The 25083-nt window shown below is 35.7% G+C and overlaps 1 protein-coding gene across 6 annotated transcripts in view; it reads right to left on the reverse strand.

The window, feature by feature from the left end:
* Nucleotides 1–25083, reverse strand: part of CACNA2D3 (calcium voltage-gated channel auxiliary subunit alpha2delta 3) — a 398896-nt gene that overhangs the window by 193552 nt on the left and 180261 nt on the right. For all 6 annotated transcript variants that reach the window (XR_004242342.1, XM_032120753.1, XM_032120750.1 and 3 more), the window contains exons 9-11: nucleotides 20387–20461; nucleotides 9413–9502; nucleotides 5637–5750 (exon numbers count right to left, since the gene is read on the reverse strand). Coding sequence is in view for 5 of the 6 variants with exons in the window: in XM_032120753.1 (XP_031976644.1) it covers nucleotides 5637–5750; nucleotides 9413–9502; nucleotides 20387–20461 (279 nt within the window). In the remaining variant the exon portion in view is untranslated. The remainder of the gene's footprint in view (nucleotides 1–5636; nucleotides 5751–9412; nucleotides 9503–20386; nucleotides 20462–25083) is intronic.

A 25083-nucleotide genomic window follows, 5' to 3' on the forward strand; every position in this document is an offset into this window, starting at 1 on the left:
CAGCAGTCGTGACATCCGCCTCCAAAGTACGTCAGACTTTTCAGAAAAAAAAATCTATTTAATAACATCCAGACAGGACTGCACACGAGACATTCAATTTGCTGTACTGATGTTCTGTGTTGCCAACACTGCCACATTCCTACAGACTTGGTTAAAGATTTGCAGAAAGGTTTGTAACCTTGTGGATGGCAGACATGGACAGAAAGATGATTTGCCACCACTGCGATGCCATGATGCAGCCGCCCGTTCTCTTGTAGCCTTTCACAGCACCCATTGATTTCTTTAGGATGGTTTTCAGACAAAGAAAATGAAAACATGCCATGTTTACATCTTCCTTTTCTAAAGGAGGGTAAGGCAAGCCTCCTTTCCTGTCCTGTGGCAGAATCTAAATGTTTGGGGAATTTTACACATACTCAAAGCTCAGACATTTATTTCATATATGCAATTGAAGCCAATAGATTTTGGATCACTAAATAAACTCACTAAATAGATTGATAGTTTAAAAAAAAAAAAAAACAAAAAAAAAAAAAAACAAAAAAAGCAGAACCATTAAAAGTAAATATTTATTTCACAGATCTCTAACATAAATGAGCAGATTGAAATTAAGATCTTTAGTGACCAAGTGACCAGTTCTCACCAGGAATGACCAGGTGTTTTCTTAAATATTTAAGAAACCCGTATATTATTAAATTTACTATAAATATTGATCCTGTAAAGGTATGCATAAAAGTGCCACATAACTAAGGAGCTGTTGACTGATTATTACTGTCTGCAAATCTAGTATTCTATTATGAAATCAAATCTAAATCTAGCAAAATTTAAGGTGCTGCTCTCTGGATTCAATTATAATTTTAAGTACTGTATATAGGTCCAGACATGCCAGACTGTGAATTTTTTCCTATAAAGCAGATGTAAGAGCAGGTATAAACACTTAAAAGTCATGGAACTATTTATATTGTAATTTCAACAGTTCCATTAAGACACGGGTAGCACTGGCTGTTAGGTATTTCTACATCATAATCATTTAGCAATTGGAATAAAGATGTTATCGCAATTATGCTTTATATTCACCCCACTTGAAGTCTTAGCAGTCATAGAAACCATCTTAAATCTCTGCCTTGTTGTAATTGTTCATAAGCATAATGAAAAATTTTCTGTGCCACCCAATTCTACCCAGAGCCCTCAGAATAACAGGAGACAGACAGATGAAGTTCTATGCCCTGTTACTTGCCCAGAAAAAGAAAGGCTGCAGAATAACTAACAAGGTAACTGGATACAGAGGTATTTTTATCCCAGAATCTCTAGCTGGATTTGATTTTAGAAAATGAGGAAACTTTAGGTGGGATTTTGGTTTCCTTTTGACATGACTTAGGAATTAGTGCTTCTGGTTTTGCATATATCTACCATAGCATATAGGTATTTCAGATAATTATGGAAGCAAATGATTTTCAGACTCAAAGACCCACCCAAAGGGAAGGATAAAGTTCAAATGATTCAATGATGCTTTTGCTTTCTTTTCCAGATTTTACATTTTCATTTACAATATCATGAAGCAAAGACCTCTCAGGCCAAGGGAGCAGAATATCTCTTTCTGGCTCTCATAAGTCATGAAAGGTCACAAAGTTGACATCTTCCTTGACCACCTGAGTGCTGCATTAATCCCTATGAGAAAAAAATTCTAAAATTCTGTATCCAAACTGAAATGCAGATTTCCCTTTGATCTCAGTGCGATTTTAGACTCTGCTCTCAATCATGGTTGTGGAAGAAATGCTTTTGGACTTCTCCAAAACAATGAGTAGACAGGTTTTGTAGAAATATAGAACTTGACAGGCACATAAAAACAATAGGGAAGTGGAGGAGAGAAAAAGACCCTCAAATATGCAGGCACTGGGTCATTTTAGCCAGTGGAGGACAAAACATCATGAGATTTCATGGAGTTGCCAGTGAGTTAATAGGGTTTAAAATTTTTTCCTCACACATTCATACAAAACAGTTTACTGCTTTATTTTCCTTTGCAATATCACAACATACTGAGAATAGTAATTTTTAAATGACAAAATATGTTCAATAATATTTAAGTAGATACTTTCTGTTCCAAGATTACTAATTTTCAATTAGTGACTAAAATGGCTTCCAGCTGAGAACCTGACAAAGTTTGAAGCGCTGTTAGTATCTCTAATCTCATCATAATTTCATTTTTTGGTGGGCTAAAACATTTCAGCAACATTTACAAGATTAATCTTCCTGGAATTTTCTGTTAGTTATTGTTGGAATTTTCCAGTAGAAAGGAAGTAGGACAGTTTTATTTAAGAAAAGGTCATTAGTGGTACTATCTTCTGGGAGCAGACCTGAAGCGTTATCTTTTCATGTAGTCACACCTGTCTTCCTGCCTCCCCTACCCATGGCTTTTCATGGGTAGAATTAGAATAAGAACCTAGAGAAATAGGTACCTAAGTGCAGTATTTTGCTTGGTTTCCAGTAATGCGTTTGGATCTCATAGTAGGAGCAATAGCAGAATAAAAGCATGACTCTGGTACAAGGGACATCAAAAAGATATTTTGAGACTTAAAAGGCTTTCTCCTGAAATAGGGTATCTTAAAAAAAAATAAAATTATTGCAACTAAATTATATCTGTCATTGTAAACACACACTTCCTTGGTACTGTTCCTTGTAAACACTGATTTCTGCTACGTGATGAAAATCTGGGCTTTTATATGAGATGTGTAGATTTATTTACCCTTGGAGATTAATTGTTCCCTTTTTGGTACTTCACATGGCAGAGTTGCCTTGAATGAATTACAGGAAATTGAAAGTACTGAATGTAAGTTTCATGAACAAGAAAAATTATGTCTATAGCACAAACTCTTTTCTAATGAGTGAGAATCAGCTCCTTAAGGTGCAAGGTTGCACGTATGGCCTCATAAAAAAAAAGGAAATAGTTGTTAACAACTAGCCATATAATAAAATATAGTGCGTGATAAAAATAGCATCTACTAGATTTACATTTTAAGTAGCAGAAGATATTAAGTAAACATGAGGAAATGTTGGAAATGTTTTGGGGTTTGTTTTTGTTTTTTTTTTTTTTTTTTTTCTGAGGGAGATAGAGACTCATAAAAAATCCCAGTAAAATGAAAGCATTACTTCTTTCAAGAAAACAGTCCAAAAGATAATTTTAATAGTCTTTTGATGGTCATAATTTCCTAGTTCATACAAAAAATCAGGCTGATTTCCCCCAAAAAATTCAATTGCTTAATTTAAGCTACTTTGGGGATTTAATTGGAGCCATTTTATTCCCTTTCCTAATAATTGCAACACAATTTGATTTTAATGCATTATCAGAAGGAAGATGAGTTTTTAATCAGCTGTTAGACAGAATATATCTCCAATAATACATAATAAAGTGCTCTTTTCCCTGTTTATATAGTGTATATATATATTTTTAAGACTATCTTTTGCAAAGATATAAATGGTTTGGAAAAAGGAAGAAAATATGAATTGTTTACATCCTGGCAGTTTGTATTTTGCTCTCTATTTTTACAGATTCTCATTGACAAACCTTTCAAGTCTTCACAGTCGTATGAAGAATTTTTTTCCTTTCTATAAGAGAACAAGATGTTTCTGCTGCAACTAATTACAAACCATTTGCCATTATCTAACATTAGATCAACTAAAACTGAAATTGGTACTTTGCTGATCAGGTAATTGAAGTAAACAGAAACTTCAGAATTTACCTCAATTAGAGCGATTACCTTTTCCATCACTGTCCACCCCAGTATGAAAATGCAGGAAAAACATAAATTATAAAATGGCAGGGCAATGCATAGATAATAGGGAACAAAAAATGCACATGAAAAGAAAACTATCAAGCAGTTCAAAGGTGTTATTTATAAATGTAAAAAACAGCTTTGGAGAGAATAAAGATGGCGTAATGCAAAGGCAGTGAATTTCAAGTGCATGGCATGCATAATTTCTAGGCACACTGACACTGCAAATATGTAAGATATTGCATTTACAATAAGTGTTCCTTTCTAGAATAACAAATCCAACAAAGTCATTCAAAGCTCTAATGCATTAAAGCATACATATGGAAATCTTTTACATTTTTCATACACATTTCAGGCTGAAAAGAGGAAAAACCAATTGGATTTTTTTTTCCATACATGTTTCTTAATATAAAATTTACAAGGCTACACTAAATAGTTTTAGAAGAACTGAGTAGGATATTGCATATTAACTAAAAGCTACTCCCCAGACACCACATCCTTGTTAAACAAGGCAGGACTCTTCATGTAGGCCTTTACAGAATTATTCTCAATGGAAACCTTCTGCTTATTGCAACAGCTGTGCTGAGCATTGTTATCTCAGATAGAGCTGTGGATTGGCACATGAAAGATATACAACACTTTTTTTTGTGAAAATACTTAGCTGACTCTTTCAGAGAATTCTTTCCTTGCTGATTTCTTACGATAAGAGTTTCCCCACGGTCTCTTCTCCTTAAGAGAGGAACTAACTCCAAAGTATAGGAAAATACAGCACATCAGAGGCGCATCCTTCTCAGGGATTCTGTGAATCTCCTTAGACACCAGTTTTTGCTAGATGAAGTAAAATGTTCTCATGGAGTATTTGAGGACTCAACAACTTTAATTAGATGATATCCCATTGAGTAAGAGAGGAAGGACTGGCCACAAAACTTTTGGCTTTTAGGCCTTCTGTCCAGTGGAACAATACTATGTTTGCATAAAACAGAGCTAACAAAGTCACTAAGAAAACAGAATTTTATAATAAAGAAACATGACTAAAAGCTGCAAATTAAAACAACTACTTTTTTCCACAGAATACAGAACCCTATGCAACACAGTCATGTTAATCTATTACTTGCTCAAATTGCACTTCAAAAAGGGTGGCTGTTACTTCCACAGGCATATATAACATGGCAAAGAACAACAAAAACTTCCTAAAATAGTCCCAAAACTTGCTTTAGCAAAAGAAAAAACTTAGAAGAAAGTTATTTTGCATACAGACACAAGGCCCAGTAGAGCTTACTCATCAGGAAAATTCCAGGCATTTCTGCCCTACTGTGAAACTTCCACGTGTTATGAAACAAGGTAATTTAACTCTGGGCAAATTTCTTTATACAGATCAATAGAGCCAAATACATTTTTAATAAAATCTTACCAACTGCCAGCTCTATCCCTCACTCTGCCAAATGAAGAAATTAAAAATACTGAGTACTACATCTGCTCTTTCTCCTGTCATAGTGTGCCATTCACCGTCTGCAGCAAACACCTATCTTTAGCTTGAAAAAGCATTGAATTATTATTGTGTATTTTGGGAGAAAGAAGAAAAATTTTTTCATGTTTAATGATGTGTCTCAGGGGAATGATTATATAATGCTCAAAAATGTAACCTGGAGGGAAATAATGCCTTTATATCTTATTAGCCTAAGTTCATTACCACAGTAAAAGACCATCTCCTATCCTCAAGCAATACCATATAAGCATCATTTTTCTATTAGTGATCCAAAATCATCTTTAGATCATTAGCAAGATCGTTACTGACTTTTCAGTAGACATACACTTTAGACTCCTTATGAAAGCTTTGGGGTTTCCATTCAGGAAAGGTGATAACATACTTACTTTTCTGTCTGGCCAATTGTATTTTGCAAATATTGTGTCATATGTGTCCACAGCTCCATCAGTGATCAACATTATGGCTTGGCTGCAAATGCTTCCTTGTCCTGTGTGATTGAACTGCAAAAGGAAACAATCATTAGAAACAGCACATTCCTGTTAAATGAAGATAGATAGGATCACACTGGATAAACATGGATTTTGTCAAATCTCTAGCATCCTTAGAGGAAGTCGAAAATATTCAGGCTGAAAGCATTTTATCAAAGATATTATGATCTTGGTGAATTGAAAAATAAGAAACATATATAAATATAGTTCTACTAAAATTGAAATGGTATTCCCCTGGTTTTGATAGATGATAAGTATTGATGCATCTATGGGGTTTGCTTTGATTTAAATATCATTTTAAAAGAACAAGTTACACAAAAAGAAGTAATGAATGATGATTTTTCTGCGAAGCACAGGAGATACACAACTCATAGAGAGACATATGACTATTCATAGGGCATTCATTCATATTCACTCAGGATTACATTCTATATGCTATTTTCCTTAAAATATTTATCTGGGAGAACCCAGTTTGTATTTATATATTCGGAGATTCTCCTATTACCCAAAATGAGTACATATAAGCAATTCAAGCTGCTGAGGAGCAGTACTTGAGCACAGGTTCTCAGACAGCAATCAGCAATCCTTTGGTGTATGCAAAGAAAGCTTTGTTACACAAATGGAATTTTCTCCTGTCAAAGAGCAAACACGTTGGGCTGAGTCATAATATGAGCTTTGATCTCTTTATTCTGGAGTTGGTGCTCTGACTTTAAGTCCATGTGTCTCCATTTGCTTTGGTTGCAGAATAGGTTCTTGTCTGTGTATTACCTTATACATTCAAGGAACTTTGGTGAAACATCCATCTTTTAGCAAAAAAAAGCAAAGTTGTAAAATTATTTGATTTTTAATTCCTCTGTACTAACACTTTAAAGAAATCTATGAAAAGGTCAATAAATGGGATATTACAAATATTTTCTTGTAGTTTTCATCTACATTATCAAATTCAAGGTCAGACGAGGCCCATTCTATCACCCCTCTCTTGATGCTGAAAAAGCCAAGCAAGAATTACCTTGTCCCACCTCAGCAGCCTTGCTGTGCCCCAGAATAGGGTGGTCCCTTTTAAAAAGCAGTACCTACGTTCACAGGTGAATTACTTTGCAGGGAGGCTGACAGGTCCTGCATTCATGAAAAATTATTCGCAGTATTCTGGTTTGATTTGGACTAGCAATAGCTCTGTCTTTTGTGCTTTCCACAGTCTATTCACCCTTACTTATTCACTGTTTTTCCAAAACCCTAAAACCCACTTTTTCTAAAAAAGTTCTCCTAAAAATTTCATCTTTATAGAAATGCCAGCAGTACAAAAGGGTAGATGGTGGGTTCCAGAAGTCCTCTGTTTCTTCTGCCTTCACATTTTTGTATCTGAGTAATCACACCCACTTTCAACAACCATTTCTATCACCTGCATCTCTCCTCAAGATCAGCTTCTTTTTCGTCAAAGAGGAAACTCAGCAAACATTAACAGAAACACTCTGTTTAAAGGGCAGCTAATGTGGATTTACAGAGTTAACTGTATTGTGATCACTGCCTGGGTGAAAACTCTTCCCTGTGAAATTTCAAGGCAGTCAGTCCTTAAAATTCTCCAGTCATGACAGGTTTTCCAGTCTTAACCAGAACTATCAAAGTTGGATTCATTCATGGTCTTAGAGCCAGTATTTTCTCATAAAGGTGAAGTTGCTTTGTCTAGGGATATCTTCCTCACATGGACAATATATATTGAAAGTGGCAAGGTATCTTAAAAGAGAAATTAATGAAGGGGAAATGCCTTTGTATATTTATTTTAAAATACCACTCTGTATGCATCTGCATTATTCTACATAGCTATCTGAATATTTTGAAGAATGAGATTAAATTCAAATACTTTGATGAGTAATATCTTCTCATATTTGTCTAAAACTTTTAATTTTATTGAATAGCAAGAGTGATGAAAGTGTTTTCCATAATAATAACAATGACAAGGGGTTTATGATGAACTACAATTAACTCAGTGATTCATCAGTTAGCAGCAAAAATTTCAATGCATCCTGACATTTACAGCATTTGGTTGTGATTAACAGTCTTTGAAATGTCACAGAATTTTATTTAATTGGCTATGATTTTTTTTAAAGGTAATCACTGCAAAGAGCACGTTTGTCACCAAAAGATTTAATTGCAGTTGTCACATGACACAGTAGGTGCCTAACTACTGTACCAAGCACTTCTGTATTCTTACCCTGTATAATGTACACTGCCTAAATTGATGATTGGAAAGAATTTGGAAGTGGATTTTTAAACGTGCTTTTCAAAGATATCAGTATCAACCATCTTCAAGTCTTGACAACCATAGCAAATACTGAAAAGTAATTGCAAGGCAAAATTGACTGAGTTTAATTAGTGCAACCCCTGAACCGTTCTAAAATCCAACCAGAATCTTAACAGACTATTTGTGTAACACAAAGCTTTCTCTATTTTTTTTCCTTTCCTACACCACCCGCTCCTTCTCCCTCCCCATTCACCCGCTTTTTTTTTTTTTTTTAAATGTATAAAAGACATCCTTAGTTAACCTATAATTCAAAGAATAGGCTTCTGGCACATAAAGGTCACATCCTGTAGGCAAAGTGGAAAATGGTTTGCTGTAGTCTCCTAAGGGGAGATTTAGCAGCTTTTTCTCTGGCCTAGGCTGCTTAATTGAAGCTCCCAGAGACTTTGCAGATATGCCTATATAAAATGGAAAAGATTTTTATGTTGGCATTTCTGGAAGTTTATATGAAAGAAAGATTGAACCTATTACACTTCCTTTTTAAGTATAAATAAGAGCAATCAATGCAGCACCTTAAAGAGAGCTGAACATACATGTAGCATAGTCCATCATGGTCTTACAGATCTCTCATTGTGGGTACAATACAGCACATGGGATGTCAGACCCGTTTATTCTCAAAACTATCAGTTTATCTAATGAGATTTTTATACCACATTCATCATTATAACTTCAGTTACCTCACAGATTTTAAACCAAAGCAACAGATCTCATTTCAGATCTCATTCATTCCTGCAGTGTGGGGTTTTTTCAGTTTACATAGATTTGGAGGACTAGCATAGAACATCTCTTGCACTGAGGCATTCATACTGTGCTTCTGGTTCCCAAGACTCTATTTGGTGCCCACAATTTTTAATAAAACCTCTACAAACAGCCTACAGTGTCCTTTGCTTCATGCACCTTTTCCCATTGTCAATTTTGGCATGCACCACATGAAGGCATTAGCTCCACACTGTCTAACTGAACACATGAGCAGTGGGTGGAAAAAGATACTTCTTTTTTCATTTTAGGATTTTATGCCTGGAAAAGAATCAATCAATATTGCCCTTCAAGTTGAATACACAGGAATTAAAACCATTAATTAATCTATGATCACACAGCATAAAGGCAGGCGCACTTGTCAAGTCACACACTTTTGGAGAATATTTGGGTTTGAGCTCTTATTTCCAAGGTACATCCTTCAATCAAAAGACACTTTGATATTTAGTTGAGATTTTTTCATGTTCCAGCAGACTAACACACTTTAATATTTTTTCCTCAAAATAAATGATTAGACTTAAGGAAACATTTTAAAACATTTTCACAAATATAAACTCAGTTGAAAAAAGGGAAAACAAGAAGGAGGTGAAAAAGAAAAAAAAGCTGGAAAGTGTGAACTTACTTCATTGAGCATGTTGAAAGCTTCATTTAAAGCAATGTCCAGCATTCCAATTCCTTTTGCAAAAAGTTTGTCAAGGTGTTCCCTGAAATGCTGAAATATGAACAAGGAAGTTTCATTTGTCAGAATGTTGTTACGACAGACATGTCAAGGTCAATGGTTAAGGATTTCTGAATACTTTAGACTTATTTCTTAGACTTAAATGACCACATACACAAATTAAAAAAGCAATTCCCAGTTAATCCTTTTTGTCTCTAAGTAACACTAAACTAAGATTGTGTTAGTACAATAATAAGGCAAAGGCATCACAAGATACCTTTTTGGCTACTTATTCAATCAAATAATTTTGCTTTGGTTTTTTGTTTGTTTTCTATTTAGAGATCTTCATGTTTTCTTTTCACTTCATATAGTAATTTCATATAATTTGTAACTATGTTCCCTCTAGGTTTTTAGTGTCTGATACTTAAAAAAAACCAGTTCTCTCTGAAATTTAGCCTTGAGAGTACATAGCTCTAGAAGATGCTAGACTGTAATCATTAGGTCATTGCAGTATAAATGCAGTTTATCAGTGTCAATACTAATATTAGATTTATAAAAAACTATTCTACACAGGAATACAGGCCTATTAATTTGTAAGAAGAAAATGAAGATCTGTGTGGTGGGAAATAGCAGGGGAGGCAGTGTTTTTGTGAAGTGTTATTTCAGTCTTCACAAGTGGCTAAAAAGCACAAAAGCACTACAAAACAGAAAAGGGTATTTCAATCCAGCAAGTAGAGAAAAACATGTCAGGGCAAGAAATATACCAATGAAATATCAGTTTAAAAAAAAGAATATGTGATTTCAGAATGAGATAAAAACCACCTGAATTCCACTTTCAATAACTTTCAGAAACCAAACATCTCAAGAAGCAGGAGCCTCCTGCTCTTAGTGACTCAAAAAGCATACTTCACCTTTACAACTTAAAAAGCTCTTTTTAGTAATAAACTGGTTTATCTCAGTCTCTTCCTGCTATCATTTTGGAGCCCTTGTAGACTAATATCTGAATTTCCCAGGGTTTGACTTGGGTATATGTCCAACTGTGTGCACAAACATTCCCGGGGAACTGTATGCTTAATTTCCGTGTGCAAATACCAGAATATGCAATATCTATTTGTAGACTCATATACCTAATTGACATGCATAATCCTGGTAATTCTGAATGCAAATTAGGCACACAATTATGACAATCAGACATTGATGTCTGATTACAAAATTACAGGGTCAGATCCCCACTGAAGTTGTGTGAGGAAGCACGGAAGTGTGTCAGCTGGGGAGGTGTCTGTGATCATCCAGAAGAATCTGAAAGACATGAGCTGAAGAGAATGAGGATACAAATCCACATGTGCAGGTAAATCAGGATGAAGTCTTCCAGAACTTTAATGAGAAGAAACCCAGGATGGTTTTTATGTCCTTCATATTCTGCGTGTCATGGGACAGTTACTCTTCAAGTAACAGCACATTAAAATCACACCACTGTTGCATATGGCTTTGGCATAACTGAACAAGAGGATAAATCCATAAACAATTATCCTGATTGAACTTGGAATTTCTCTTATAATGAGGTTGTTGAAAGCATTTTTGGTACAACCTGGTGTATTTCCCTTTTCTAGTCTCACAGTTTAAGGAACAATTGTAAGGATTTGGGATCATACTTGGTTAGATGATTACAGTTTTCATACTTTGGGGATCAGGTAAAATTGTGTCTCAAAATATGGTAGCAACTCACGTTTTGCTCTTTTCTCAGTTTCCTACTTTTGATTTACTAGGATTTAAAAGTTACTGAATTTAAATAATTCAAGTTAAGAAATTTATTTCAGCAAATCTGTGCTTGAGAGTTGACACATATTCAGAGCACCTTTCATGATTCAGAACACAGGAGAAGTTAGGGAGGTAGAGGGGCAATCTGAATGCAGGCAAGAATTTGATTTTGATTTTCCTTTCCTGATTTCAGGTCATTGCAGGCAATTTAAAAACTCTTCCAAGATGAAGGCCAGAAAACTGTGAAACTGAATTTTTCCTTCATGGCAGAAGCTATCAAACTTGTAGCCAAAATGAGACACGGATTTATCTAGCCCACAGAAAACCTGAAGAATAATTTACTAATTTGGTGGCAATTCTCAGGAAATTTCAAGGCAACTCCTTTTACTGATCTCTTATCTTAGAGGCTGTTCTAATGGCCTCACAAGGTTTATTGAGATTAGAAAATGATCACAAGGTAACAAATTTTTATATTCTGGAAGCAAATGGAAAGTGGTCACCTTCCAAGCAAACAACAGAGTTCAGTGTCTGAACAACCATCAGGGAAATTCTTCGGCCTCCTTTACAGTAATATAGGAATACCCCATAACCCTCAAAGTTTTATCCTTTCCAAACAAGAAAAAAAAAAAAAAAGGAAAAAACCAAAGTGCAGCCATCTTCATTCGACATCTGAGGAAACAAACACATCTGAAAGCAGGTAATGATACATTAACACAGAGAACCAAGTTTCAATTCTCCAATGCCAGGTAAGAGCTGTAACAATCAGCCCATCTCAGACAAACACAAAAAAAATCACAGAAGCTGCCAGCTAAGGCAATCCCAAATGCCTGGCACCCGTGTTTACTGTAGCAAACATCTGCAGAATTATACCAATGGTTTTTTTCCCCAGCATCATGATAAAGCTTGTCACAACAGTGAGCTTGGCTCACCTTTTAATTGGCACACAGTCTACAAGACCTCACAGGGTGTTTTAATGCATTTTAACATGAGAACACTACCTAAATCCACACAAATAGAGATATATCACTCAGTAAGCTGAGCTTGCTATGGTTTATAGAAGATCCCTCTCCTGGATGTCCTGGAAACCTGTTTCCCTTTATATTATATCTCTCTGGCACTGACAAAATAGAAGGAAACCAATAGCAAGCTTACTGTTGTAAAGTGACCAAATCAAGTCCCCATCTCCACTCTTCCCACTTAGCTAGAAAAAAAGAATCCATTTTAAAAATTACTGGTTTTTGCTTTAGGGCTTCAGAATTAGTTAATTGAGTTTAATTTTTTTTACAAACAACAAAGTTTTATTTCATTCTTGTTAAGCCAATATGCCACACAGGAGTCCCAGTACCCTGCACAAACATTTTATTAGAACCTACTTATGTTTACTGAAAATAAGGTATCACTTATGATGAGTAGGAATATGCAAATTAGACGGGGCACAGGACCATGGATTCAAGCCAATGAATAAAGCATTTTCCACTGGTTCCAAAAAGGAAGAGTTCACAACAAATACATGCAGCAGAGGTTATACAGTTACACTGGAAAAGCATGATATTCACTATTAGTTGTCTGACAAGGTTAAGCTTCCTACAGAAAAGCATCATTAATGGGTTCAGCATTCCTCTAGGTTTCCTTGTCAGCTTTACTGCAAGTCTTGGCTGCTTCTAGAATCACTTCCCTTGCCTATCCACACTTGCTGTAACTCCAAATGGTCCTGGGACGTACTTGGCAAAGATTTATCAGATTTGTGAAGATGGACTACATCAGCACACAAACCAGGAAAGAAAAAGCAGCAATCAGAAGGCCTGTGTGAGGTGGGAGAGTGATGTTCACTTGTGTGTCATGGGAAAGTTTACCCACACGTACTGACAGATAAATGTAAACGTAAAATGCATTTAGGCATCACCCCCCCCCCCCCTTCCAAACCCTTTGTCAGGGCATTTAGAGGTTAGCTTGCTGGTGATGATTATCCAACCCCCAACACGTTATGTTGGAAAAGGGGGTTTTCTGGGAAAAAAATCATCATAAAAACAATGCTGAACAAAGAGCCCAAGATTCAATATACTCAGATTAAAACCAATTTCTTCTTAAGTAAATTAGTTACTGCAATAGAAAATGTCAGACCAAATTTCAGTGGTCAGGGGCTTACTGAAAATTTTGAGGGTCTATAACAGCTTGACAGTTTTAAAATAAGAGTAGACTTCAGTAAGACTTTACTATTTTGGGGTTTTTAACAGCTAAGCAATGCAATTGAATTTTTTTTTTTTGAGATCTGACAGAGATAGATAGATAAATACGCAAAAGTAATTTGCTTAAATAAAATTCAATATGCAAAATTCGTATTTACCAACCTCTAACTGGCAATTTCACTCAGCTTCTTTGCTGAATCAGTCTTCTGGTTATTTAATTTCTGGTAATTGCATAGAAAAATAAAAGCTTTTTGGAAGTTATACTCTACATCTGTCTATTTCTGTCATTCGAATTTACACTGGGGTAAGTTCTTGATTTAGTTTGGAGTTACTGTGCCTATCTGCGCATCTAGAAGATGATATATTTCATCTGGAAACATTTACAGAGAAATGTCCTCAACCCACATATAGCACATTAAAAAAACATATAAAAGAGGAATGTATATTGTAATATTGTTACTTCAGATCTGGAGTTACATTAAATCAGATTGTCATCCGATTCCTTCGGGGTAGGTAAATTGTAACATGGAGTTTCTCAAAGATGAAAACCTCTTGGCCCAAGAAAACTGGTATTAAAATAGGCAGTTCCACATGTTTGTAATTTGTGGAGAAAGTGCAGACGGTGACAGAATAGTGTCTGAACTATTTCCCACTCTTTTTTAAATTTGTGTATAGCAAATTGATACACTTCAAGGTAGCAGCTGTTTAACTCTAATGCCAAATTATAAAATAGTCTGGTAAAATTCAAATATACCTTGCATATTCTATATTATTAAACCTCATTTAGGATCACAGATTAATTTCAACCTCAGTTATGCTACCCAATGTAATTACAGATTTAAATTTTGTGATAAACGAAACTTAAAGCTAGTTCCGCGAATTAGGGATAGCTTAAAATATCCACACATCTAAACTGAACTTCCCTGCAGGTATGTGCCAACACAAAAATTTACGACAATTGCTAGGCTGTAAAAACTTTTAGAAATAAGTGGAGACACTCTGACACCTGCCATATCACCTGACAATATAATTATTCCTAAAACAAATTACTGTATTCTTCTATTGTAAAATGAAAGCTGAAACACTTTGTCTTGGAAAAAATCTAGTACTGGGATGCTTACTGTGTATCTTAGTAAAACTGGCGGCACATATATTAACACCACTCACATCACTGTCATATTTGAAGCTGTAACTTTGTCTTTTATAAATACATCAAGCAAACTCCATTGAATAAGGTTTCTGAAAAGAAGAATGTTTTCTGAAGTCGTACCTGACAGAAATTCATGGTTCAATTAGATCTTCATTGCTCTGAAAGCTACAAAAAACAAGCACTTAAAGAATGAGCAGTTTTGCAAAAAAGTAGTAGAACAACTTGCTCAAATCATGTGGAAATGTCTAAACATATTATACAAATTGTACTAGCATCTCCTCCTTGTAGGTTGTTGCTAGCAGCAAAAAAAAATAAATGAGGATTTCCAACTCAAGACTGCATTACTTGGCTGTTCTTTAAGCTGGCAGGGAAGAGGTCTAGATGCTTAGAACCATTACTTCTTTCAAAGCATCTCCACACTTTCTTAAAGAAAAGCATGTTACATGCTAGAGATTCAGGGCTGAAAACCTATTTTCTCCAACCTTCTCTCCTTTCCCATCGCAAAAACACATGGATGTGTTAAACTTTAAAATGCTTAATTATCCTAAATGTGTTTGATGTCACTCAAAAAGCTACTGTAATACTCTGGACATTTATTGGTGCTTTAACAAGGGAGTGGTCTTGATCGAGTAACCCCTAACAGGTATGATGAGGCTTGTTCAAAAAAAATTTCTGCTTTCACTACACCAATCACTATGAAACTTGTACCAGTCTTCAAAACCTTCATTTAGCAAGGCTGAACACTACAAAGGTAAAAGTACTCATGCTATATTTTCTTTTCTGTCTGACTGCTCTCTTTACTTAACAAAACGATGCAGGATCAAGAATCTTTGGATAACTTGAGCTCCATTATCATATAAATTAAGAAGTCTGACTTTTCACTGCTTACTTAAAAATAGCTGTGATAAGAGAGTTCAGTTCAGAGATTCCAGTTGAATCTTAACTCTTAATTTAAGTAAAGATGCAAATGGAATAAAGACTGCACATTCTAGAGGAAAAGCATGCAGTTTCATCAGTAACAACTGAGATGTTATTCCAAGAGAAAGGCGGCTTCCTTCCTCTGTGTGTATTTTGTACAGATTTACTCTAATGTCAGGTACATGTTCTTACCTGAAAGACAGAGAAAAATGAAAGGAGGGGGATGAAACAGGAATTGGCTTCATAATATCTTTCCTGGTGCTTGCAACAGGAAACTAAGATACATTACTGAAAGGAGAGTGTCACCAAGGAGAGGATATAAGAGAGCTACAATGCTTTAAATGCTTTTTCATACTTTAATGAGAGTGGTTTTTTTTTTTTTTTTTTTTTAGGTGAGTAGTTCCCACACTGTGGTCCAGAAAACAATGGTAAGTGCTCTAGAGCCAATGTGTGGAATTAACACTGTGTTTACAATATTGTTTCCGTCCCAAAAAGAGAAGAGGTGGGGAAGGGATCAAGAGTAAGTGTTTCAATGAGAAAATGTATAAACCAGACAGCTTTTCTTTTTTCCTTGTTTTATAAGACTAATTGAATTTTCTGAAAGTCTGGCGCTGTGGAAGCCCCTTACATTCCCTGAACATTATGGGTAAGAGTTCCTGCAACACATCGCTGAATGTGAAAGAAAGAGCATGTTCATTTGCTACCCGTAATCCCACTGAATATTCAGCACCAACACTACTAAGAAGCACTCATTTCCCAGGCTGCTCTAAGCCCTGAGGCTAAAGCTGTTTCCTGTAGCCTACAAAAAAGATCCTTATTCTCCATTCCCTGAAGATGCTCCCAGGTTTCGCCTTACCTAGATAGGCTGTGCATGGGAACAGAGCAGCTCTGGCTATAGCCCAGCTGCCTGAGGCAGGAGGCTGCTGCGGGTGGCAAACTCAGGATCCACTCATGCCTGAGCCTTGGAAAGCCAAGGCTGTGGCTGGGCAGGGGCTCGGGATGAGCAGGGCAGCCTCTTGTGCTGGCACCACAGAACCCTTTCAGCAGGAGCAAACATCACACTCATCTCTCCCTAAAACAGAGGACCTGGTCTCTCCCCACACCCAGCCATAGCCCAGCTGCCCCAAGTTAGTATAATTTAACCCTATTTATTCTGCTTAGAAGCCTGGTTTGCCCTTTAGCTCACTACAAAAGAAGTGCAAGTGATAAGGACAGCTAATCTTCTGGATTCTCTGCTTCTTTGTTTTGTTAAAGTCTAGAGATTAAACGCAATCCAAAGAATGACATTCATCATGTTTAAGTAACACCCTCAGAGTGGAAAGATTCCATTTGAAAACATCTGAGCCCGGCAGAAAGACACCAAAGTAGCTCTCCAATAAATACTTTCAAGAAAAATATAGACTGGGGTACTGACCCTGTGAGAGCAATTGTTATGGAGAGTTATGGAGACAGCTGCTTTCCTCATGAGAATAAAAGCTCCAAATATCTCAAAGTAATTTCTTATCTCTGCTTCTAAGAACTGTCTTTATTTGGTACAAGTGATGTCAGATGAACCTAGCAAGATGCAGTTAGAAAGAACTGGGGTGTGCATCCGTGTACATCATGTATGTTTTTTCCTTAATGGTCATTTAATGGGATTTTTTATATTGACACTCATGTATTATGGTTAAAAAAAAAAAAAAAGAGAGAGAAATATACTCCCAAAATGGCAAAATGGTAGAGATTCAAGTTTATTCAGTATAAACTGATAGTTTGGTAAAGCTGGTTCCATGCATGTTTCCAGCCACAACACTACATTAAGTGATAGGTGTCTTAAGAAAGGTCAGGATTATGAATAGAAACATAAGAGTGGTGGAGTGAACAGTTAAAAACTCAGTCCCTGCAATCATCAGCATCATACATCTCCTCTTTCCACATAAAAGAAAACGATAGCAATATGGAATACCATTAGAGTAAATTTTAATTGTTTCTATTCAAAGTTATAATTTGGGAATAGATATTTCCCAGCCAAAGAAAAAAAGCATTCTAACTTTTTTTGAATGCTTGTGTTTGTTTTATTGCTAATCAAGCTTATACTGGTAGCAACAGATGTGGTCATCCTTGCTCCCATTTAACTGAGGTGAACACTTGACATGAAAATGAAGGATAGAAAGCTCTGAACCAAGTATATAGCTACTTTTTCAGACCTATGTTGGAATTCCAAAAAATCAGGCATGTGTAGACAGACATATGTAAACTGAAACAATAGATTATATCAAAACTTTGCCTGTCAATCTCCTGCTCTACTTTACCAGTACAGAAACATGGTCACATGCTGATAATGACTGCTTGGAGAAGCTACAGAACACAGTGTTTGTCTTGATATTTTTCTTGGGTTTTTTATCATTTAAAAAAAAAAAAGAAAAGAAAAAGTTATTATTAACAGTGAACGTGCAAAGGAGTATTTCCCTTGTAAGAATGGTTGAGAAAGTGTAATTTTGTCTACTTTTTTTCTGATATTACAATGGACCCATGGCAATTACAGAAATTAAATTAACTACAGGAGAAGTCTGGTGTATCTGTGAGACTCACAGAAATAAAAGTTATAACCCAAATGGTTGAATACTTATGATGAGTTCCAAAAACCGCTAAATTCTCTGGACAACTTTTGGAATGTGCACACAAACAGCATTTTAAGACATCTTTTTTCTGTGGGCCTGGCCAAAAAACTATGAATTCAAAAGAAACTTTTCCAATTGATTCAGTGAGTTTTTGATGAGGCTCCCAGGTAAATTTGCTGTGTCAGTACAGTGAAATCACACAGTATCACATCTTAGAACAGTATCAGATATTTCAGAAGGCTGCTTTTAACTGAGTTCAGGACCATGATAACTGAATTACTCATGTAAGATTAAGTGGCTGCCCGCCTCCTTGGACAATCTTTGCTTTGTACTCTGAGCTATATTCAGGACAATGGAACTTTTGTGCCTTCTAGTGTTTAGGCAGATAAATTTTTAACCTCATTACAGTATCTAGAAAAATGATATAAGAACATAAAAGCTCACATATAAGAAAGAAATGAAGATTGGCAAAGTCATGGTATATACGAATGCACCAAATTATTACATGCTATTTATCTCAAGTTTTTTCTCCAGTTCTGGCCTTTCAAGGAAAGAACATTAACTAGCTCACTTATATGAATAACTAGAAAAAAGGTAATATTTAATTATTTCCCCAAATTTTGCATATATTATTCAATTTATAGACAAAGTACAAAATTACTCTGTAAATAAATAAATAAAATCATTTCGTTAACCAGAAATTATATCAATGTTTATTCTGAAAAACAGAATATGAACTTCTACTTAACTATTTTGAAAAATTGAGCACTGTTCATAAAATCTGAGCATCATCTGGGTGGCATAAAACCTTTCTGATCAATTAAATTAAAACAAATCTGACATTAAGTAACATATGGATGTGGGGTAATCTGCATTTTGATCAGTTGCAGAATGATGGAAAGGTTAACTGTGGGATTAATTCCAGACAGGACATCTGGACAATACATTTGAATCTTCAGATCTGCATCTAGAACTTGCACAGATTTCATGTGGCTCATTTGATGCACCCACAATAAAGTGCTCATTTAGAAAATCACAATTCACAAATAAGGGACTTCAACAGCAAATTATTAAAAACCATTCATGCCCACATAGCAACCAAATGATATTTAGATATCTACAGTGGTAAATATCAAGTATATCAAAGAAGCAGCCCATGAAGAATAATTTCTGTAGGACATAGATAAAATGCAAAGAACTCTTGGGAGTAATACAGTGGAGTAGAGGTCAGCATAACAAGATCAGAAATAATTTTGTCTTGGTAAACATACAGAGACCGAGCACTGACACACTTCAAAGTGTGTTTTCAGAGCTGGATTTTCCACTTCCTGCAAGAGATCGTTGACCACTTGAGCACAAATGAACTATCACACTGGGTGTTAAGCAGAATTCAGGGCTGAGCTGAAACTCCTCTGATTGCCTTCAGTAAAAACAGAGAACTACTTAAGGAAAGACATATGACTGCTGCCCTCTCCAGCCACAGGCAAGACTCAGGGCAGATGGAGAAACCACTTTAAGAAGAGAGGAAGCCTTAGCAAGGAGGAAGCTCTACAATAACAGAGGTGGCTTTCCCTCTACAAGAATCCCTCTACAGGTCTTCCCCTCTACAAGAATCATGGGGCTGTTCAACCACCTTATTTCATAACAGCATAAACAATCTTACCTCAGCTCCTAAAGAGTGTTAGAGCAATGCCTGCACAGAACCACTGCAGAAAACTGTCAGGCAATAAACTAAACTTCACACTGCAGATTCATACCACAATTTCTCTTCAAATAAAATTTGCACTGTAGTCACTGTAATGAGTGTTTTTCCCTAAAAAATTCCAGCAGGATGTAACTAATCTGAACATTTTCACAAAATGTTCTCAAATGAGTGCATTATTACATTGACAGACCTGTCTGGAACGTTAAATTCTTCTTTCTTGTAGTATTACATTAGCTTGGATATTTTGTTTCAACTTCAGTGTTACTTTGAGTTAAGAATGCAATCTCTTCCTCAGTAATTTTTGTTAACAGAATCATGGTTCAATTTAAAGTGGTTGAAATATTTTACTTAAAATAATGACCAAACTTTATTAACGGTTAATAACTAATTAGTATATTTTCAATGACTCCTGCAATTTTCCATTAAGTTTATTCAACCAAATTGACTAGGAGATTATTTCTTTCTTTCCACTGAGTCACATAAAATTCCTTTGAACCGGCATGAGTAGAATAATTAATAAATTTTAATAATGGAATGCATTGTACTAGGAAAAGATCATTATAGCACATTGTTACCCACTGCATCCCAGCTCTCCACTGTTTTGTAACTTTCATTCCTTACCTCTTTGTTGGCTCTGTCTGCTTGAACTAATGTTCCATTCAGGCACGGCTCTACGTAGTGGAGTTCTTCATTATACTACAGAGAGAAATACAAAGTATGATGAAAAATTTAATTAAAAGCTTGGAAGATACAAGTCAATTTAATGACTTAGAACTACAGTGAATGAAACATGCACAGAAAGCAAGAACAAAAGCATTTTGTTCATTTTTAAGAACTAGCGGTGGTATTTCTTTTCCTTTTACATGATTCTTAATTTTTCAGAGGTTTAAACTCCTAAAGGAGCACTGAATGGATGCCAAAACTCAGGTGGATTTAAGGGTACTATATACAACTAGCTGGCAAAAATATCTCTCAAATTGAAATCTGGATAGTATTAAGATATCATATTTCATACATCACAAACAGAACTCCCAATTCTTTGCTAGGTATAAAAATATTCCTGACAAATATTTGTGGCACTGTGTAACATTTTAAAAGGTTACTACTGGAACACCTATACCAAAAAAACCTGTAAGTTGAATCAGTCCTGTAAATGACTGACAATTTTCAAAATTTCAGTCAAGCAGAGTGGCTATTATACACAGTCATGAATATGTGACAGATCTTGAAGGAATTATCTGTTTTGCTCACAAGGTGTAGGTTAGACTGCCCAGTCCTACATTCAGAAGCATCCTAAGCATTAAAAACAATGAAGTCTAACCTGCAGTCAGTAGAACTTGAACACTAATGGATGATTGATTGAAATTTGGACTTGCTTAAATCTCTTAAACCTTTCAATACAGGTCATATTAATAAAGCAGTACCTTCAACAAATCGTTGTCTAGATAGAGCCTTAACTTGATTCTTTCTCCTGCTAATTTATTCCACTTTAGAAGTAGATAACTTTACAAGTTATCACAGATCAAATTGTGAGGTCTTTGCATCTAGGCTTTAGGTGGTTTCACCCTTCCATAAAGGATTAAGTGAATCAAAACACCCACGGTAAACAACACAAAAACAACCAGGGTAAACATTTCATTTAATTAATGTAAGCATTTACTCCTTTCTTCCTCCACCTCAGTGGGAATAAGGAAAGCCCTACAACGAATGACTCATAACAAAAAGCTTAGACGGGGTCTCTGTCACTGTGAATTCTCACTGTCTCTCTCTGCCTGTAGCTCCAAATTTGCTCTACTCTCCTCAATTTAACACCACGCCTTTCTCTACACCACAGACCCCTGCAACGTGATCCAGTTCGGACACCTGTCGTCACCATTCATTCCAGCAGTGCACCACTCAACACATTCATCACCACATAATTACTCTTGCATAGGGAAGAGTATTTAATTTGAACTGCATGAAGTTATTCTTGAGGCACTCTGCCAGACTCAGTCCTCAGCTATAAGGGAATAAAAATCCAGAGTAACTTACTATTGCTGGATATACAGATGATTTATATCAGCATCAACATAGGAACTGTTTATATAGAAACAAGCAAAAATGCTTGAAAGATATTTACACAATTTCTGCAGCAGATTTGCAAGCTTGCCTAATTATTTTATTGCTATCAATGTTATTTCAATATATGAGAGCAAGTGGACTTTAGTACTGTTCCAAAGGTTACACAAAATACAAGGCAGAGGCTTCTAGAACAGTTTAGAGTCACTGAGAGTCTCATGTGCATCTCAGTCTCATAACATTTATTGATCTGACAAATGTTGCACTTTCCCCTGTAGTTTCTCTCTTCAGACTGCTTTCCAATCTATCTCCTGAGAGTCATTGCAAAATAATAATGCCAAATCTACACAGCATCTCTTATTATAGTCCAAAGTCAAGACCCTACTCCATTCTATTTTAAAAAATAAAATACTGAAAATCTGTACCAGACTGGGGTAGACCAGCCCCTACTCCCAAGGTTTTTCCTGTTCGTACACAGGTTTTTCTCGATATGTTTTTTAGTCAAGATACTTTCCAGTTAAGCCTGTTCTTAGCTTGGTTTCTATAGCTGTCACTGAAAACCACAAGAGCATGCATCCCTATAGCAGGCACAGTGTCTGCAACTGGCCAACGTGCAGTAAAATGCTAAAGCCTACCTGTCTCAGGCAATGTCTCAAACACCTGTGTGAAAGTAAACTCAAGGTTTCCTAATGTTTCAGTACCACCACATTTTTTTAAAGGTCTACCGCCACCAGCAAAGAGATGAAACAACTTCCTACTCTATCAGACCTTGCATCTAAATAGCTGTAATTTCTGTCCACTAGATTTCTGTAAGGTTTAACTGCTATTTTGAGTAACTCATGCCATCAGGCTCTTCACAGACACTGCAGCTGCTTCACAAGCCAGAGAGATTCCCAGTAGTTTCCCACTAAGCCTTTAGTGTTACACAGCTGTGAAGGATAAAGGATGCTCACACTTTCACAGAGGTCATGCTTCAAGTCACTTCACCTTTTAAAGCAACCTGCTTCAAAACAGTGTAATTAAAAGTTTTCATTCTCTCATAGACAGAACAATTGCATAGCAAAAGTAGATATTGATCCTTCTGAAACCCAGACACATTGTGACACTATTTCCAACTGTGGCGTATAAATCACCCTGATAATAATCTGATTATTACTATCAGAAAATATGTTAAGCAATGTGGTATGTATGGCAGAAGCAGCTGGATGGTGCCAACACACTTAAAGGAATATTTTATGTAATGATATTCTAAGATAAGGGGCATAACTTGGAAGTGTTCTCTGTGTTGTGCATCTACTGTGCAGATACAATGAAAGCACAGTAAGAAAAATCTTTATATGGCAAGGTATAGAAGTTTCTCATGGTTTGAATTCTTCCAAGGCTGCATTTTAAGGATCTATTTTAGTTTTTATCTCTTTCCTAATTGGATACACTTTCTAATCATTTTTTAAAATCTCAAATATAAAGAGATGGAGAAACTTACTGAATAGAATTCTTTCAGTTCCTAATGAAATTCCTAAAAGAGCATCTGCCTAAACCCATGAAAACTGGAATTCTGATGTAACATGTGAAAGCATTCAAGCATAAATTCGAGCATTAAATTTGCAGATCCACTTGATAAGATCTTTAGTACAACTGCCACCTTCTAGTAAAACACCTAACTTGTGCTTCATAGCATTTATTTGATTTCTTTGCCCTTGTCCTAGGGTGTTTTACAGTGATATTGGCGATGCCTTTAAAGATCTGGCACAGTTAAAAGAAAGTGCAAAAAGTGGAGAAATTCTCCCCTCCTCCATGTCCCCACTACCTCATCAGTAATTTGGACTTAGTCCTGCAGTTTTTCAGACATTCAAAATTTTGTAGTTAGTGAAATAACTTCCTGATCTGATTAACAACTGCTGACTTCACCAGAAATGCCCAGTATAGATATATTGTTAATTTATCTCAGTGAAAGCCTGCTTTTGGCTTTTCAAGAATTCTTGCATTACACTGTTTTCTCACATTTCCTAGTGTTACACAGTCCCATTCCTCCGTACCCTGGCATGTGACATCTTTGCATGTGATAGCTGTGACAGCTGGGAGAGCTGATACCTGCACAACAGCTGGGAATAGCCTGTGTTTTGCTGAGGGAAGGGAGGTAAAAATTAATTACCTTCCTTTCTGAGCTCCTTGAAAACCTTGGTCTACTGTTGTAATTTAAATATGTAATTACATTGATATTTATTATTTTATTTGCATAGTTATAGTTATCTGTTTTATTAGTTCACATTATTTTGTCCCTCTACTTATTTCTTTGCACAACAGGCATAAAAATGTAAGTGGGCTAAAATGTGGACTTAGAGAAACCATATAGTTATTTAGAGAGCTGCTGGCCTACATTCTATAATAAGATACTATTCATATTCTGAAAATGAGATATATATGGTTTAAGCACACCTACACCAGTAGTATACATTTTCCTTAGCATTTGCCATATTTCCTCTTTGTCATATTTAAAAAGCTGCCTGGAGCAAGGGCCACAGAAATAGATTAAATTCACATTTTGTGAATTTAATCTATTGTGCAACAATACACAGGTAAAATATTTCACATTATATTAAAGCATACTCAAATATCCAATTCAGCCCAGCCTAGGAAGTCAATCCAGAAAAGGAACCAAAGGAATTGATGTTCCCATAGTTTACTGTGCCCAACAAGTGGCGCACAGGCACAGCCCACTGCTCCAAGACTTCACATGGAGGTTCATTTTGGCTGCCTCTCTTTGTCAGCCTGCTCACACATCAGCTCTACAGAATCTGATTATTCAGGCAGGCTGAAAAGTAAATTTATCCATGCTCTATTCTGTAGGAATTAAAAAAAAAAAAAAAAAAAAAAAAAAAAAAGAGGAGACCATATTGGAAAATTCTACATATTAATACAGGGAGCTATACTACTGTGCTTTTTTGAATAAAAAAATATTTTTATTCTAATCAATTTTGCTAAAAGGGTGTGTCTAAAGCAGTAAAATTAATTTAACATTCTTGGCTCTGTTAATATTTTGCTAATTCCATGTAGAGTTTGTATAAAAGCATTTAAAGAATTTCAGCATTTGGAAAATTTAGTACTCATTTTATGATAATATTGTTAATTTAATGCTTGACTTGGAATTGTACTTCAAAGTGAATTGGAAAAATATGCCTTTTCTCTTATTATTGCAGATATCTCTGTTCATGCACCAGTGAACTGACCTTAAATTTTAACACAGGCAGCACATAATAATT

This window comes from Corvus moneduloides, chromosome 11 (assembly GCF_009650955.1).
Source record: "Corvus moneduloides isolate bCorMon1 chromosome 11, bCorMon1.pri, whole genome shotgun sequence".
NCBI lineage: Eukaryota > Metazoa > Chordata > Aves > Passeriformes > Corvidae > Corvus > Corvus moneduloides.